Below are 16,960 nucleotides of genomic sequence, written 5' to 3' on the forward strand. Positions count from 1 at the left end.
AGAGTTCTGTCAGCTCTACCTTGGGATAGCATTAGACTAATGCAGCCATCAACTCTGACAGTAGTTTGCACAGCAAGCAAAATACCTGTTCAAGATTTAGGAAAAGGTAGTAGTATTTAAGAAAAAAAGCAGGTGTGGGCTGCACTGAGGGCATTCACTGTGCAGGGATCTCCAAAGCCATGCTGGTCAGTCCTCAGGAGAGGAACACTGTCCCAAATCAAATACACCTATGTGACTTGCCCCAAGGAGATCAGCATGTCAAGAGGGAAGACTGGATAGCAGCATCAGCTGAAAAGGCTGCATCTCTTCCCAATGCACTGGCATGTCTGCAGTGCAGGCAAGCATGCATGTTATGATGAATATTCAATTCAGATACATTTCATCACTTCTGCTAACACTCTAGAACCACAGAAACACCAGTGTTCAGCTCAGACATCCCTAGCCCAGGAGATGCGTGTGCTCCATCAGCCATACTTCAGCAGCTACAAATGCAGCAGCACTCAGACCAGCACTTTACAGAGGAAAGCAAAGCAGAGGTGGCTGCGCCACTGGGAGCTGGGCACCTCTAGGCAAATACCAGTCTGGCTCCTGCACTCGTGCCCATCTCCACAGTACAGGTGCAAACACAGCACACAAGCTGCAAGAGAAGCAATCTCAGGAACACAAAGAATCACCATTTGAATAGCTCAAGAAAACACAAAGATTTCATGTTTAGTTCCATCTGCACAAGCCCTAAGACAGGACTGAGTGTGGCTTTAAACCTAGTTTCCCTGTCAAAAGGGAGTTTTACAGAGCAAACATTTTACCCTAGCACAAGCACTGCTAGAGCCTTAGGAGGCAGAACCTTGACACCAGTCACTACACAACCCCACATTTCTTCCACAGATGCTTTGCCAGCACCAACACACACCAAAGACCTCCACTCACAAGGATTTTATTTTCTTGTAACAAACAAAAAAATCATACATTTTTAGAGACATGAATACAGACAACAAATAAATTAATGTAAAATGAGACACTGATTGCCAAGGTGCAAATGAGTGGTGACAGTGAAAACTGTTTGGTTGGGTGGTAGACTTTCAACACATCATTGGCAGTGCTGCTGAAGCTCAAGAGGAAGCAAAGCCACAAAACGTGCTTCTTCAGAGGGGACAGCAACTAGCCGAGTGAGCCAACCTTGCCTCACCCTCTGGGAGGAATGTTTGGTTTAAGGCAGCAGAAATCCCAGAGCTCAAGGGTTACCAGATGTTAAATAACCTCTGTATAATGCCCTGGCAACAGAGAAGATTCTAGTACCAGATGGAAAGCTGCTGCTGCCACCTCACCACCACAGAAAGCCTGGTGCTGGCTGAGGGAGCTCTGCAACGATCCGATCAAGAGAGAGGAGACCTGTTTGCCTCAGAACAGGTGAACATCACAGAGCAACACTGCCTATAATGATTAAGGGATTAGATGGTAGCCGAATGTTCCTTCCACTTTTCATGAAAGCAAGTGTTAGTTGTTCCCAGTAACTGGTTCTGACTAGGCCAAAAATTACATATAACTGTGTCGTAGCCAGGAGGAATGTTTAGCCCTGATCTGCCCTCAGTCCTCCCCCAGCCCTGCAAAATGCATTTAATGCTGATGAAACAAAAAAACCCTATTTGAGAAGTGCCCTTGATGTCTAATACACTTCTACAGAATTCATAAAATATATTAGGAAAAAAACCAAACAAATCAAGCAGCACCCAGAGTGCCAGAACATCTGTAAGCCTGTTGTCTAGGAGAAAGCAGGACAGTGTTTTACAGAAAGGAGAGAGGATTACTTAATTCAAGCCACACCAGATCTGGTCATTTCCACCTTTTTGGAGAAATATGAAAAATTGGAAAAGAAGCAATTCTTACTTGTTACTGCCAAACCCCATTAGTTTCTGCTCCCCGCCTTTCTAATAAAAGCATCTTAGAATGCTTACTGTTCCACTTTTCTTTTAAAAAAATTCCAAAAAACAGACAAGCACTAGGTGTTGAACTGTAAGGTCACACTGGATAGTAAGGGAGTACCACATTTAAAACTGACCCGCCACATTCCCAGAGAAACTTTCTTCTGGCAGTTAATGGTCCAGTTTTCAGTTCTTGTTTTCATAATTTTCTGCTGGTGTTCCGTATACGCCAGACAGAACCACAGTCCTCCTGAGGGTACTTCAGCACTGAGCAGGACAAGACAATCAGACTACAGGTAGACAAGCCAGCCTGCTTGCACACCACATGCAGTCCTGTCCCACAAAACATGGCTGAAGGTCTTACTGTGGTGTTGTGTACTGGGAAGCACACCTGGTGCAGCCTAGCAAACCAGTGCCATATAGCAGACAGGATGGTTTACATTGGTTTAGTACTAGTGCAGGAGTTTTTCCAAGACTGGCTTCAGGAGGACAATCACAACTTTTTCTGAGATGAAGAGCTGGAAGGAGACTTTCCTATTTTACTGCAGCACAATGGGACAGGGAAGTAGAGCCTAGGATACCCTGTAGCCCACTAAAGACACCAGAAGCATTCTTCCTAGAACCCAGTAGGAGTGAGCACATTCAGATCCCGAGGTTTTATATTATGAGAACGTGGAGATTGTTTCCTCCCTTCTGTGACTGGAACGTCCATTTTGGGTGGCTTGAAGGTGACTGGATCCTCTGGCATCCTAGTAGCCTGAGCACGCATCAGCTCCATTGGGGATGGCTTCTGGGCACCCTTATAGGATTGGATGGTAAATCCTCCTGACAAAAAGAAATCACAGAAAGTAAGAGCTAGGAAAACTAGCCAAGTCCTTTTTCCACTGCTGCCAGGAATGAGCAGTGTCACTGATACCCAACACTGCAGAAAGCTTATGCAAGACCCAGCAGCTTCATGCCATCGAAAGCCTATTCCACATAAGTAGCCAGCACTTCCAGGTCTGGTTCCACCAGACAGTAGAGTAAAAAGCTGTCACCTTCACACCCTGCCCTTTCACTGTAGCTCAGTGCAAGTTACGCCTAATTTCAGATCCTTGGCATAGGTTTTACCTAACTGCTTTATATTTAGGCACAGAAACGATACAAATAGCACACATTCAAAAGGTGGTCCTAGAAAGTAACAAGGTAAGCAGAGTAAGACTCCAGAAATAGCTGGCAAGTTTGTTATGTGACAGTTCTCCCCTAGCTCTTGTAGTGCAGGAGATTTTAGAGGACATACCTGGATCATTGGTGGATTTCTGGATGGCTTTGGGTCCAAAAAAGCTCCACCTTTCAGATGGCAATTTGTCCCCACCAGCTTCCATGGCAAAGTCTGGGCCAGTGATAGAAGTAGAGGATCCCTGACTAAACCAACCCCTAGGGAAAAATTATTGAGATGTATAAAACATGAGAATACATCAAGTGGCTCCACTGTGCCAGGAACTTTACATGTAGTTATCAGGGACAACTTAAATGATCTTTAAGTTTGTTACTACCCAGAATTAAGATATGTATGCTCAAGTTTCACACAGTTTCAATACTTGGATCTATCCAACAGATCCACAGCAGACTCTGAATTTCACCCCTTACAGTCCCTCCCTGGAAAATAAGGTTTTTTGTAGCAGCTCCCACCTCAGCAGCCTATAGGAAACCAAAGGAGGCAGTGGTCTGCCAGAACAGAGTACCTGGTTTTATGCTTGGGAGAGGAGTGGGGAGTGCTGCTTGGAGTGGACTGAGCAGAAGAAGTCTGTTTGTCATCTTTTGTCATCTCTCCACTCTGCATTTTTAACTTCTGTTAGGTGAGGCAAGAGAAACACGGAAGCAGCACAGCTTAAATACATGACATAAAGAACAAACAGCTAGTTTTATTGTCAAAACTGGACAATTATTCATATCATGGGTGATAAAGGATTGAAGTGTCACTTCACCTAAAGCTAAACCCAGTATTACAATACTTGCATACATCCCCTAAGATTTCCACATCAGATAAGCAATTAGCAAGTCCACTATGCTCAAGACACATCATCCAGGTTGGAGAAAGCAAAATAACACCTCGAGCTTACTCTGCAATTCAGAGTCACTACACACAAGTAGTGCACTGCTTCAATACCAACATTCATAGGGAGGTTGTGTATGTAGCTCAGCTAGCTTACACATCAGTTCAGCTACCTGATGATAAGTCCAAATGTCACAGCAACATTTGTCTGCAGCACTTTTTAAAGCGACAAAGCTTTCAGTCCCACAAGTTCTCTGGTGAAGGTGAGACCAGACCTCTTACAGAAGGTACAAGGTCTAGGAGCACTAGACTCCAAGAAGTAATCCACATACAACAGGATGGAAACACAGCTCTAGAACAGAGATGAACCGTATTTGAAGAGTACACCTGGTCATAAAATAAACAGGAACTGGGTATATGCGAACCAGGTTATTGCAAGTCAGACAGTACAAACTGAACTTTGAAGTCACTTGAAGGGCAGTTATAGTTCAAACACCAACACAGGCACCTTCTCAGAATGTTTCCTGTGACTATTCAAGCCACACTAATGCCATTCATGAACGCTGTTACTGAAACTTTGACCTTGTGGGAGTACACTTAGAGAGTTCTCTATTAAATTCAAACTGCAAGGTTACTGTGGGCAACTGAGCTCATCAGAAACATGTTGATTTAAGACCGCCATCTTTATTTCTATTAAGAGGCAAGCCCAATTTCATCTTCTAAATTCCACATCAGAAATGCATGGTTTACAAGTTCTCTTGGGACAAACAGTTACAACAGTCAACTGCAAGGCACTAAAGGTACAGTAAGAAACTAGATTCATGCAGGGATGTCCCCACTTGAAAAGACACTGTGATAGTCTGACATGACTGTGGAATATGACAGGTTTCAGAAAAAAAGTTTGTTTCAAAACTATAAAGACTAACACAACTTTAAAATGTAAGTGGGTAACCTTTTTCACACAATGAGCTAAAGGACTGCAGAAAAAGCAGTTTAAGGAGAGTCCTAGAAACATGCTCCAAAAGTTATGTCACCAGGTACGTGTTAGGCCAGTAGAAAACCTACACGGAAAGCCAATGCAAGACAAGCCTTACGTGGACTGCCTCAGCCACTCGGTGGTACTTGGTCTCCTCAGTAGTGAGGCCTTTGTGGGGAGTGTAGCCAGCATCTCTCAGCCCCGCCTGCTGCTCAAAGCGCTGAATGCTCTCCTGAGTCTGCTCTGGAACAGACAAGAGCACATACTCACACAGAAATGCCACCACAAACAGTTCTAGAAAACAAAGGGACTTAAGCAATGGAGACCCTTTTTTCATCGTTCATACCTACATGTTGTGATGAGTTGACAGAGGGAGCAAAATGAAGCTAAAGAGATACTCTGACTCGAAAACTCTGAGTCATAGGGCTGAGTCAGATGTACAGTGATTTGTCCCAAATCATCAGATATATTACAAATTTAACACCTGTAATTAAACCCATCTCACCCAAAACCTGCATCACTCTTAGTTACAATTTTCTAAATCTAGGAGACCCCAATAAACTGGACATTTTAAGCGGCCCTCTAGATTTCAGGCAGTTTTTTTTGGCCAACGAAAAATGAAGTCTTTCACTGCCCACTCTAGGTAATCTAACAGTCACAGCCTTGCAGAACAGGTGGTAAATACTCTCAGTGATTCCAGATTAGGTGAAATAAGCTATTTCAGCCAAATACAGAGCCAGCACCTAATACACTGATGATCAACTTCTGTTCTGAAAAATATAATCACTCCCCCACCACCCCCTCCCCACCACTACCAGCATAAGATGTTCACTCCCTAGTGGAACTAAGAAAAAAGTCAAAAGTAGTTAGAGCACAAAAAGATTACTGGAAAAGTCCAATGTCTTCTTTCAAACAGATAACACTTCCCATGTTATTTGCAGGGGTGGTACACTGTATATGAGAAATCTATAGGACCTTTGTTTATTTCCAACTTGTGACTGAATGACCTTCCTGGGAGGTGTAGGTTGGGGCTCCTGCCTTCTTACTGCACAAAAACATTTTTAGGCCATCATAGTTTTAACTATATTAGCATTTTATCATTAGATCAGAACAGGAGCTGCTTTCCAGAAGGAAGTCCATATTCCTGGATGTTATTTTCTGATGTGTTGGTTACTTTTGAGCCAAGAATGAAATAAAATGCAAATTCATAGCTATTACAAAATGCTGGTCTGAAAATCTAGAAGTCTTTGGAAGCACAGCTTGAAGGAAAAGCTGAAGCTCGTATCCCAGCTGTTAAGAGAGACAGCAGGGACAGATTAACACATGAATAATTTCTCATTGCAAATGGGCATGTCTTCTCTGCAAACAAAACTGACCCAATTTGATTTTAAAGGATCATGATTTATGAGCTTTGTTTTTTTTAAAGCAAGTGTTACTGTCAACAAGACAGCTGCTGCTGCTATTAACTAACACAAATGCCAGCAAGTGCTCCATTAGCACAGCATGTCAGCTCTCCACACCACTTAGGTTAATTTTAGAGCTCTACCTGTCATTCAGAAATAGCAAGTTAATAAGCAAACAGAGTAGCAGCAGCAGCCACCACCTCTGCACTGCAGCAACAAGGTGGCATGGACTGCTGTGTCCTATCAGTAGATAATGTACCCTGCACCCCTACCTCATCACTCATCTCCAGCACTTGGAAACACAGAGGCAGTAAGTGTGGCCTATTCCCTAGTTCCTTGCTTCCTTCTAGAAGCATCCTCCAAAAAAATAAAAATCTCATAGAGCTCAAGAGTAGAATCAGTCTGAACCCACAAGCTCTCCAGTAACTCTGGTAGTTACCTTGAGGCATTACCAAGCTGGAGCACACTCATGTGCCCACAACCCACTAGCCACATTAGAGGTGAGCATTCTTACTTGTAATGAGAGAGTTCATGATGATATGAGTGGCCTTGGCCTTCACCACGGGTACCTTGTTCACACTTTCAGTGGACGATGACGGAGTTATGACAGGTGCATTCATATTGCCATCCCCTTCCTCAATCTGTGGGGAAGAAGCAGGGTACAGTTTAAGATGAGAAATTACCTCAGCACCTTGCCAAGACACATCTCTAGCTACTCAAATGAGATACAAAGCCAAGCTGCTCTAGCAGCTAGCCTTCATCCCATGGAAGAAATCCACACGCTGTTCTCACTACAGCCCAGGAACATTTAGAGCCTGAACTTCATAACTCGTAGCAATGGACAAGCAACTTGCATCCAACATTTGACAACGTGCCAGGCTCAAAGCCAACAAGATGTTAGACTAAGTACAAAAAGGTCAACAGGAAAGAAACCAGAACATATCTACTTCCATTCTCATAGCTGCAAATCAGACTTCAGGATCAACTGGGCAAGAACACCCTTCCATGGACAACTCAGAAACACAAGCTATTTACAAAATGGCAGCCACACAGATTATAGTCTGGTGTTTAGATATTGTTTTCCCCCTCATTCCTTGTATCAGTTTCCTGCTCAGCGTATCTAGTGGTCATAGCTCCACCACTGATCACAAGACCCTAAAAAAGAACAGTGAGAGCTAGAAAACAAGAAATCCTCCTGTGAAACAGACTTCCTTCTCCTAACACAGGAGTTACTGTTTCCTGACTGAACAGTTTGCTTTTTGTTCCAAACCACAACTTTAGGCTTTCTTCCACGAGAAGGATTTTAAACCAAAAGGAGGTGAAAAGTAGAGGTTAAGCTCAAAAGGATGACGAGTTATTTACTTCCATTCAACAACATTTAACTTCACCTCAAACTTAGAAAATAGCTTCTGAATTTAAAAGAGTGGCCCTGCACTCAAAAGCATCCCTACAGTCATTTAATAGAACAGCCTAGGTTGACAGGGACCTTTAAAAGCCACCCAGCCCAGCTCCCCGGCTGCAGGCAGGGACATCTTTCACTCACCAGGTTCTCAAAGCCTTGTCCCACCAGACTTTGAACACTCCCAGGGATGGGGCATCCACCCCCGGGCAGCCTGTCCCAGCGCCTCACCACCCTCACCATAAAGAATTTACATCCGACCGAAACCGACCCTTCTGCTTTGTCTTAGTTACATCTGGTTACAGCTTGAGGCTTTTTTTTTTTTTTTATCCATAAGGGACTCCCGCAAGACGCCTGTCAACCGTCCCTCAGCGTTCCCACACCGGGAGCAGGCAGCAAAGCCGGTCTCCCGTCCCCCCCGGCAGGTCCCTGCTGCGGCGCCCGGGGGGCGGCTCTCCCGGCGCGGTGCTACCGCGGGCAGAGGAGCCGCGCCTGGGCCGGGCCCACGGCGGCAACCGGCCGGCCCGTACCTTCGAGAGCTCCTGGTACTTGCGCTCGGGGATGACCGGCTGCTTCCAGAGGACGTTGGCGCACAGGTCGGCGGGCGGCGGTGTCATGGGCGCCGTGTCCTCCAGGGCGTCGTCGTAGCTGAAGGCCCGCCGCGGCACACCGACGGGCAGCGACATCTTACCGGGGCGGGCCCCGCCGCCCTGCTCCAGCGCTGCGAACGGAGCGGGCAGCGCTCAGCGCCGCCGCGGCCTACCCGGGCCGGCGGGGGCGGGGAGAGAAGGGCGGGGGGGAGGGCCTTACCGGGAGCGTCCGGCTGCCGTGAGCTCATAGCGGCGCGGCTAGCGAGGCTCGGCGGGGGGCGGGGGGCCGGGCGGTGCCATGGCGGAGCCCGCGGGTACCGGTACCGGCGGCCGCCGCCGCTACCGGAGGGGCGGGGCGGGGAGGGGCGGGGCGAGGCTGAGAGGCGCGCAAGTCTCGCGAGAGCTGGCAGGGCACGCTGGGAGGTGTAGTTCTGGCTGTGTGGGGCGGGGCCTAAGCGGAGGGGAGGGCGTGGCTGTGTCGAATGGGCGTGGTCTAATGGAGGGGGGCGGGCGGTTCCCCGGGGGGTTTGGGGCGGGAGCGGGAGAGTTTGGAGCGGGGGGCTGCGCTGCGCCCGCCCCGGCACACCCGCAGCCCGCTCCCATCCGCTGCCCGACCGCGCACCGGCTCTGCCGGCAAAACATGTCGGCCCGCTGGAGGGGAGCCCAGCCCACCCACGGCCCCGGCAGCGGGGCTTGGGGACCCTCGCTGCCCCGCTGCAATCGCCCAGAGGGCCGCGGGGACCCGGCACGGTGGCTCCAGGGGAGGTCCCGCAGCCCCTGGCTCGGGGTTAGGGATGCGTTGTGCCACGGGGAGGGATTGAGGACAAACGCGTGCCGTGAGCAGCGGGCGCAATCCGTGGGTGCCTGCTGCGCTGGGTGCCAGGAGGGTGTGGGGCGTGGGGGCGTCTCCCGTGTCAGCGAACTGGCTGGGGACGGGCTGCTGCCTCCCTCCCCTCATCGTCCCTTCTTCTCCCCACCATTTCTCCGTCTGCCCAACATCCACCCATTCATCCCTCCATCCTTCCATCCCTCCCTTCCTCCCTCCCTCCTTCCCTTCTTCCTCTCCCCCGCGGTCGGAGCGGCCCCTTTAAGCGCGACGGTGACGCCAGGGGCGGGCACATCTGGCGCGGGCTCACCGCCCGCGGGCACAGCTGGGGGACGAGGGGTCACAGCTGCCGGTACCGGTGCCGCTGCCGGTGCCTCATGGCTCCACGCAGCGCCCTCCGGGACCTGATGCTGGCCCTGGGGGCCGTCGTGGCCGCCCTGGGCTCCGTCCTCTTCATCGCCTGGAAGATCTACTTCCGCGGTACCGGCAGCGGCACCGACTGGGGCGGCTGGTGGGAGCGGGAGCTGCAGGAGCTGCGGGACCGAGCTCCCCCCGGTGACGCGGTAAGGGAAAGACAGACCTTCTCCAGGACCCCCGGCCCATCGCGGGGCGGGAAGGGCACAGGGTCGGGATCCACTATATCGGGAGCACCTTGCCAGGGATGGGGCGGGAGGTCAGGATCCCTCTGGGTTCCTCACAGCCCCCGAGACTGTCAAGCTGGGAAAGGGGCAGAAGGTCGGGGTCGCCCCAATGATCAGGCTGGGGAGGGTTCTGGATCACCAGTAGGATCCTTCTGGGCACCTGGGGCTGGGGAAGTGGGTGCAGGGTCAGGATCGCCCCTGGCATTTCGCACCAGGATGACCTGGAGCTGGTCAGACTGGGTTCCCCATGATATTCTACAGGACGATGGCCCTTGGGGACTCTCCTGCAGCCCATCCTGCTGAGAAAGAGATCCCCAGTCTGAACCACTCCTGGAGCCTTGGGTGGAGCTGGGGGCACGTGGGCTGGGGGGGCCTGGCAGGACCCCTTGCTCTGGGCTGGTCCCTCAAACAGCTGTCTGTGCCTGGAGCTGTGGGTCCTGGGACCAGCACTCATCCACCCCGCACCCTGTGGTATCCCCACAGCTGGACTGGCGGCAAGTGCTGGTGCTGGGGCTGGACGGCGCTGGGAAAAGCAGCGTCCTGCACTACATCTGCAGCCAGACGGCCAGAGAGCACATCGCACCCACCTACGGCTTCAACTCTGCCCAGCTCTACGTCGAGGGGCTGGAGATGGACCTGCTGGAAGGTAAGGCTGGGCTGGCCCCATCACATTCCCCGAGACTGAGTCTGCACGGCCTGGAGGGTCCTCCCACCTACTGGCACCGGGCTGGGGTGCAGAGCATCCCAGATGGCAGCAGATCTGGTTCCCCAGGGTGCTGCAGGGAGTTGGCAGCCCCACTCACCCCCATGCTGGTGCCTAATCCTGCCCATCTCCTGCAGTGGGCGGCAGCCAGAACCTGCGATCATACTGGCCTCATTACCTGAGCCAGGCCCACGTGCTGGTGTTCGTGGTGGACTCGGTGGACAGGTCACGCCTGCTGACGGCGCGCCAGGAGCTGCACGCGCTGCTGGCCACGGAGCCCCGGCTGCCCCTGGTCGTGCTGGCCAACAAGCAGGTGGGTGTCCGTCTGTCCCCGCAGGTGTTCCCAGGGCTGTTTCCAGCAAAACTGCCCCTCCACAGTGCCCAGAGGGGAAATACTGATACCCAAAATCCACCAACTCTTTCAAAATCTGATTTCTTGGGGCCTGTCCCCTCCAGTCTTCATCAGGAAGCATTGGCTACAATTACCAGCGCACCAGCTAATGAGTTTCAGGAGAGCACCCAGGCAGCAGCATGCAAAATCCCCAAGGGGAAATACAACCCCCAGGAAGAGGACCGAGCGCATGCCTGGTGCTGGTTCCTATTAGCTTGTGCCAAAGCGATACCGGTGCAAGGGTGAGGCAGCCCTGCCTGCACGCGAGCCCTGCCAGGGCCGCACAGGCAGGACAGGCTCCCCCCAACTGGCAGCACTGCTCCCGGCACTGGCCCCCTCCTGAGCGGCCGCCTCTCTCCCTCGCAGGACAAGAGCGATGCCCTGAGCATGGCAGAGCTGCGGGAGGAACTGGCCCTGCACATGCTCGGCGAGCAGCGGGAGCTCTTCCTCCTGCCCACCAGCGCGACCTGGGCCAGCCTGAGCACTGCCACCAGCGTCCTCCATGTGAAGAACCTGCTGGTCACCCTGCTCTCCCAGCCCGGAGCCTGCCTGGGGGGCGGACAGGCTCCCACCCCCGGTACAGTTCCTCTTCGGGGTCTGTGGTGCGAGGTTGAAGGTGGCTGGGAAGGTGCTGCTGAAGCTCAGACTCACTGGTAGCAGGCTAACAGCCCGGGGGTGTTTGCTGCACCCCATGAGGTTTGGGGTTGAGCTGTGGCACGGCTGCCCTCAGGGAACACGAGCAGCAGGCTCTGCTCTCTGCCATGGGGAGAGGGCAGCCGCCCTCCCAAGTTCAGGGACAAAATATTCCTTGGGATGGAGGCACAGCTCTTACCTCCCGGTGAGTGGGAACGTGCAGCACAGGGCAGGGCCCCACGGCTTGATGGCAGCCCTGCAGAATATTAAATGAATGGGGCTGAACAAGCGAGGTAGCCCTCTCACCCACCAGCACGGACAGGTCATCCCAGGAGGTGGGCTCTCTTTCCTAAAAAACATGAGGAGTTACTGCTGGCACAGCCCTGCCAGTATGGTGCACACCAGAGGGAATAACCAGCTCAGGATGTCCCTCACTGGGGCTGAGCACAGCTCTCAACTCCTCCAACTCTGTATTTAAAGCCCTGTTTAGGGGAGATCAAGTCAGGTACTGGGCAGCCCTGAACTGCCCTTTCACCCTGAGCAGGGGTAAAGATGGGCTGTTTGGTAGGAGCAGCGCTCAGCAGGCATTTGCCCCTCTACCTGGTCTCCCTCCCTCGACTGCCCCAGGGAGAAGGGGAAGGAGCCAGGCTCAGGGACTGCAGGAGGCCCTGCCTGCAGGCGGGGGGCTGCTGGGTCAGACTATGGGGCAATGGGTCCTGGAAAGCCCATTGTGCAAGCTGGGGAGCGCACGAGGGAAAGGGAGTACGCACCGGCCAGTCTCTGCTGTGAAACCTTTTGTAGTCGCTCCTTCCTTTTCTCAATAAAAGAGACCAATCACTCTGTGCTGCCCTCCAGCTCCTTGGCAGGGAGGGGGCCCCCAGCCAGGTCTCCCAAGCTGCAGGCAGAAAGGTTGCTTGCGGGGGAAGGAAGCAGCATGTGGCGCCGCTCCAACCTCTGCTGCCTACAGGGAAATCAACAAAGGCCCAAGTGCTGCCCACGCTCCTCAGGCCCCCAGTCCCATTGCTGCAGAGGATGACATGCAACCCATGCCCCCGTCCCACAGACTGGCACCAGGAGCTCTCTGAAGCAGGACTGCGCCAAGTGAGAGCCCACAAGCAAGACATTCACACCAGTTTGAAAGAGTCATTTATTTTAACAAGGCAAAATAAGTGCTGGCTGCCACGCAGAAAGAGAGTGGCACAGCACATTCAGTCCTCAAAACCACAAGCCACAGCCAAGAGTCTTCCATGCCTGATTATAACTGTCTCTGTCTAATGAAGGTCCTTCCTCCACTACCAGAGGCTTTGCAAGTAGCCCAAGTTGCAGGCATTGAGCCCGTGAGTGACTGTCACCTGTTTGTAAGTCCCTGTTTGCTTCAGAAAATGGTCACGTTAAGCCTGCACTTACAGGCAAACCTGAGAAAAAAAGGCAGTCACTGCACGTCCATCTTTTCCTGCTTGAGTGATGCAATGAAATCCTTGTACTCCTCGGGATAGAAATTCTTGTAGACGTTAATCTTCCTCTTTATCTGCTTGGGAGTATCCTGGTAGTAGTTCTTCTCATCTCGAGCCATTTCCTGTGACAAAGGAGAGCATAAGCCAGAGGAATGGCCCCAAGAACAAACACCAAACCAGCCCAGTCATGCTGCAAAGGCCCACCCCGGCCAGCTGCAATCACTGCCTGACTCAGACAGGGAACTGGCCAAGGTTCAAAGCACTGCTTTCCCTTAACAATCAGCTGTCTGCAAAACAGGATCCAGGACAGAGAGGATTAGTGACTCCCATCCTGCAGAAGATCCAGGAGTGAATGAATCACTGTGGGTGCTCCTTGCTCTGGGACAGCCAGTACATACCTTGTAGTTCTCCCCGTGGTTCTGTATCATGTACCGCACATAGTCAATGAGGTCTCGTGACAGTGTGTTTGACTTCTTCTCAGGGAGACTGGCCTCATATTCCATCTCTAGACAGAGGACAGAGACACCATGAAGCAGGGGAAAGAAGCAAGCATCACCTCAAAGGTCCCCAGCTTCTTCCCAAGATTGAGCCCTGCCAGTACCGTAGAAAGGAGGTGGCTCCTGCAGCACAGCTCGGCTGCTTGCACGCATGGTGCTGCTTCCCAGCAAGATCATGCAGGAAAACAAACAAGACAACAGCCCTCTGCATAGGCTGCAGGCACCCAGTGCTGTGTGTGGTGCAGCTCCTCTCCAGCTCACACCAGGCAGAGCAGAGCCTTTCTGCCCGGGCTGCAGAGTGTGACTGTTCAGAGATGCCCAGCCCACCACTGAAACACAGTGGGTAATGCAGCCACAGTTTCCTGTCACCCTGGTGCCACACATCAGCATGTGTCAGAGTGACAAGAGCCTTCTCGGGGCTGCGGGCAGAAATACTGTGAAAAAGGCAGCACAGGTGGGAGAAGAAAATTCATGAGACAGAGGACACATGGGAACGGTAGAGCTGCTGTCCTGGCTCCCAGCTCAGCTCTGGCCTGGCTGGGAACCCCCAGCTGACCGCTGCCAGGAGGGGTACTCCTCTACAAACCCACAAGCCTGGACAAGAAGTAACATCCTTCCCTGGCTCCTGGCACAGCGCAGAGCTGAGAGACAAAATAACCCACGGGGCCTTGGGAGAACCCCAAATGCAAGGGCAGCAGTGCATCAGGAAACCCGCCAGGGCTGGTGGTGGTGAAACACTCCCTGGGGAGGACAGAAGCGGCACTGACCGTTCACCACGTAGGGCTTCCGTACTATTTTCTTTCCTTGCTCCCATCCACTGCTTTCCACTTCCATGCCCTGTGTTAAATAAGAGAGAAGGCAACTCAAGAAAAGCCCATTTAGAAGAGAGCTATGTCCCCATGTGCTGCTCCCAAAACTCCAAACTGCTTATACAACAGCTGCAAGGATCAAGAAATCTTAAACGGGGCCTTATCCGCGACATTAAGCTAGCCCCTGGGCCAGCCTATTGTCCAAGCAACACTGTGTGAATGGAGACAAGTGGCAAACAAGTCACTCCTGTTTTTTTTTTAAAGTGTGTGATGTTTTGTGGGGCCTGGAAGTGTTGCCACCAACTCAGGCGGGCTGGGCTGGCACTGCTGTAGACCAAGAGGCTTTTCTTTGTTATCAGGAGCAACTCAGCTGCAGTGTTTCCATCCCCACCTCTGTCTGGCAAGTCCCAGGAGACTGACATTATTTATACTCTTTCCAAAGCCCATTATTTATACTCTTTCCAAAGCCCATTATTTATACTCTTTCCAAAGCCCATCATTTATACTCTTTCCAAAGCCCATTATTTCCCTGTGACACCGTAGCTTGTTCTCGTGCCAGGATCTTGGCAAGAGCGTATTAATAAAGATAAGAAACCCATCCACCTGCGGAGACTGACCCAGGCCTGCGCTCCCAGGCAGGCTGCTCTCCACGCTGCTTTTCCCCCAGCCTGGCCGCATGTCCTGGGGGAGGCCTGACCTTCCACCCCCGCCGCAGGAGCGGCCCCAGCCGAGCCCCCCCGCCCTTCCTCGCCGGCCCGCGGCCGCGCTTACCGGCAGCTTCTTCCTGGGGATGGGGACGGCCTTGTTGGGGTCCTCGGCCAGGCCCATCTCGGCCAGGTTCTGCGCCACCGACTTGGAGGGGTCCCAGGCATGGCGGATGTGCGAGCTGCGCGGGGACAAGCACCGGGATCACGGGCTGCGCTCACCCTCCCTCCCCGCGTGGGTGCGTGTGTGTCCCGTCCCGTCCCGTCCGTCCCCCTCCGCCCCGTTCCCACCGACACGTGTCGCCGGTCCCCACGCGGCCGCCCTGCACGCTGCCCACGCGCGGGCCCCACGCCCGCGGGCCGCTCACCAGGCTATGCGCGGGGCAGCGCGGCGGCGGGCGCTGCGGTAGAGCCGCTTGCGGTTGAGGTTGTAGGAGTATTTCTGCCGCCGGCTCTTCCCCTTCGCCTTCGGCATGGCTGCCCCCCGCCGCCGCCGCCGCTCCCACCGAGCGCCGGGGACGCGCCGCGCCGCGGGGCGCCACGGGAAGCGTAGTCCCGTGCCGGCAGCACAGCCCGCGGGGTGCGCCGGATGCGGACTACAACCCCCGGCGTGCCCCGCGGCGGGAGCGGTACCCGCCCATTGGCCGCCGGGAGCGCGCACACCGTGCTCCTGGCTACGGCAGCCGGGGAGGGACGCGGGTGATCACCTTCCCCGCAGCAATGGCGGCCGCGCCTCCCCCGCCGCTGCAGCCCAGACCGCTGCCGGTGTTCAGCGATGAGGGCTTCGGGGATAAGTTCCTGCGCAAGACCCGCGAGAACCCCCTGGTGCCCCTCGGTGAGGAGGAAGGGTCAGGGCGATGGAGGCTGGTGGCAGGGGAGGGCTCTCCTGAGCCCATACCCGAGGGGCTGCCCGGGGGGGGAGGGGTGCCTCTGGTTTGAGGGTGCTGCCTGACAAACCAGCAGCTCTCCGGTGCGGGGGAGAAGGGTGGGAAGGAGGCGGGAGCTGGTCCTCGCAGCCCCGGGCCTGTTCCGCTGAGCCGTCCCTCCTCCCTTCCCCGCAGGCTGCCTCTGCACTGTCGGCGTCCTGACCTACGGACTGATCAGCTTCAAGAGGGGCAACACCCGCCGCTCTCAGCTGATGATGCGGGCACGTATCCTGGCTCAGGGCTTCACCTTCGCAGCCCTCCTGGGAGGCATGGTGGTCACAGCCATGAAATCTCGACAGTGAAATGGGGCAAGAGAGAAGCTGCGGGCGTGCGCCCACCAGCCTGTGATGGAGTTCTCTGAGAGACGTTTGATGCCACGGTGGAGACAGTGTCAGAGATCCTCTGTGTTCTAGAAATGCAACTAATACACCTCTGTGATTAACCTGAAATTTGAGCCGTGCTATTTTTTTGATTCCCTGAGAGCTTATCCTCCTGCAACACTGGAGGCTGCATCTCACAGGCTCTCCACCCCTGTCAGACCTCTTGTCCCTGCTCGGTGCTGTCACAGACTGTTAAAGTTGTGTCCTGTGGGTCGTGGTCTGCACTGAGTTGTGGCTTTAGTCAGGCAGTGCACTGACATGTGAGAAGTGAGCTGCCCAGGTAGGAAGGAACAGCTGTTTATGGCTTGATCCTGGCAGGACAGAGTTCATTAGCAGGAGGTGAGTTGTTTGGGAAGAATGTGTAATCTGTTTGGTTGCAACTGGTGAGCAATAAAGAGAATTGCAGTGAGATTCTGACTGATACTGGATTGCAGAGTGCTGAGAAGCCAGAATAGTAAACAGCACAGGAAGGAAAGGGAGCAGACATGGCTGCCTCAAAGCTGTGGTGGTGCAAGCAGGACACAAGAGATGTAACTCTCCATGAAAACAAGTTGGGAACTCACATGTCCAAAACGGGGCCTTGGCTGCATTCTGGGACACGCTGCTGCTCCGGCTGCTTTTAATGGGAAATCGGTTCCAGCTTCGTGTGAGCTGGGACTGGCTGCTGAGCAAGT

General features: G+C 53.3%; 4 protein-coding genes across 5 annotated transcripts; 2 read left to right on the forward strand and 2 right to left on the reverse strand.

Moving 5' to 3' along the window:
* Nucleotides 1–918: 918 nt before the first annotated feature.
* On the reverse strand, nucleotides 919–8,684 carry KIAA1191 (KIAA1191 ortholog). Of its 2 annotated transcripts, XM_042790365.1 has the most exons (7): nucleotides 8,543–8,684; nucleotides 8,263–8,453; nucleotides 6,848–6,974; nucleotides 5,049–5,173; nucleotides 3,644–3,750; nucleotides 3,199–3,335; nucleotides 919–2,744 (listed from the first exon to the last, which is right to left on the reverse strand). In XM_042790365.1, the coding sequence occupies exons 1-7, from the start codon at nucleotides 8,568–8,570 to the stop codon at nucleotides 2,536–2,538; spliced, it is 924 nt and encodes a 307-aa protein (XP_042646299.1). In that variant the 5' UTR covers nucleotides 8,571–8,684; the 3' UTR covers nucleotides 919–2,535. The 2 variants fall into 2 exon arrangements, with proteins under 2 accessions (XP_042646299.1, XP_042646300.1); XM_042790366.1 differs by lacking the exon at nucleotides 8,263–8,453 and having other exon boundaries at nucleotides 8,543–8,653.
* Nucleotides 8,685–8,869: 185 nt separating this feature from the next.
* Nucleotides 8,870–12,358, forward strand: ARL10 (ADP ribosylation factor like GTPase 10). Its single transcript, XM_033006252.2, has 4 exons — nucleotides 8,870–9,711; nucleotides 10,273–10,435; nucleotides 10,630–10,805; nucleotides 11,250–12,358. Exons 1-4 carry the CDS (start codon nucleotides 9,526–9,528, stop codon nucleotides 11,538–11,540), a joined length of 816 nt encoding a protein of 271 aa, XP_032862143.1. The 5' UTR covers nucleotides 8,870–9,525; the 3' UTR covers nucleotides 11,541–12,358.
* Nucleotides 12,359–12,649: 291 nt separating this feature from the next.
* NOP16 (NOP16 nucleolar protein) lies at nucleotides 12,650–15,512 on the reverse strand. Its single transcript, XM_042790522.1, has 5 exons — nucleotides 15,349–15,512; nucleotides 15,048–15,162; nucleotides 14,235–14,304; nucleotides 13,369–13,475; nucleotides 12,650–13,092 (listed from the first exon to the last, which is right to left on the reverse strand). Exons 1-5 carry the CDS (start codon nucleotides 15,453–15,455, stop codon nucleotides 12,949–12,951), a joined length of 543 nt encoding a protein of 180 aa, XP_042646456.1. The 5' UTR covers nucleotides 15,456–15,512; the 3' UTR covers nucleotides 12,650–12,948.
* Nucleotides 15,513–15,629: 117 nt separating this feature from the next.
* HIGD2A (HIG1 hypoxia inducible domain family member 2A) lies at nucleotides 15,630–16,355 on the forward strand. Its single transcript, XM_033006315.2, has 2 exons — nucleotides 15,630–15,815; nucleotides 16,042–16,355. The coding sequence occupies exons 1-2, from the start codon at nucleotides 15,701–15,703 to the stop codon at nucleotides 16,206–16,208; spliced, it is 282 nt and encodes a 93-aa protein (XP_032862206.1). The 5' UTR covers nucleotides 15,630–15,700; the 3' UTR covers nucleotides 16,209–16,355.
* Nucleotides 16,356–16,960: the final 605 nt, after the last annotated feature.

The sequence above is a fragment of the Tyto alba genome, unplaced genomic scaffold, assembly GCF_018691265.1.
Source record: "Tyto alba isolate M040663 unplaced genomic scaffold, T.alba_DEE_v4.0 Super-Scaffold_17, whole genome shotgun sequence".
NCBI classification, from domain to species: domain Eukaryota; kingdom Metazoa; phylum Chordata; class Aves; order Strigiformes; family Tytonidae; genus Tyto; species Tyto alba.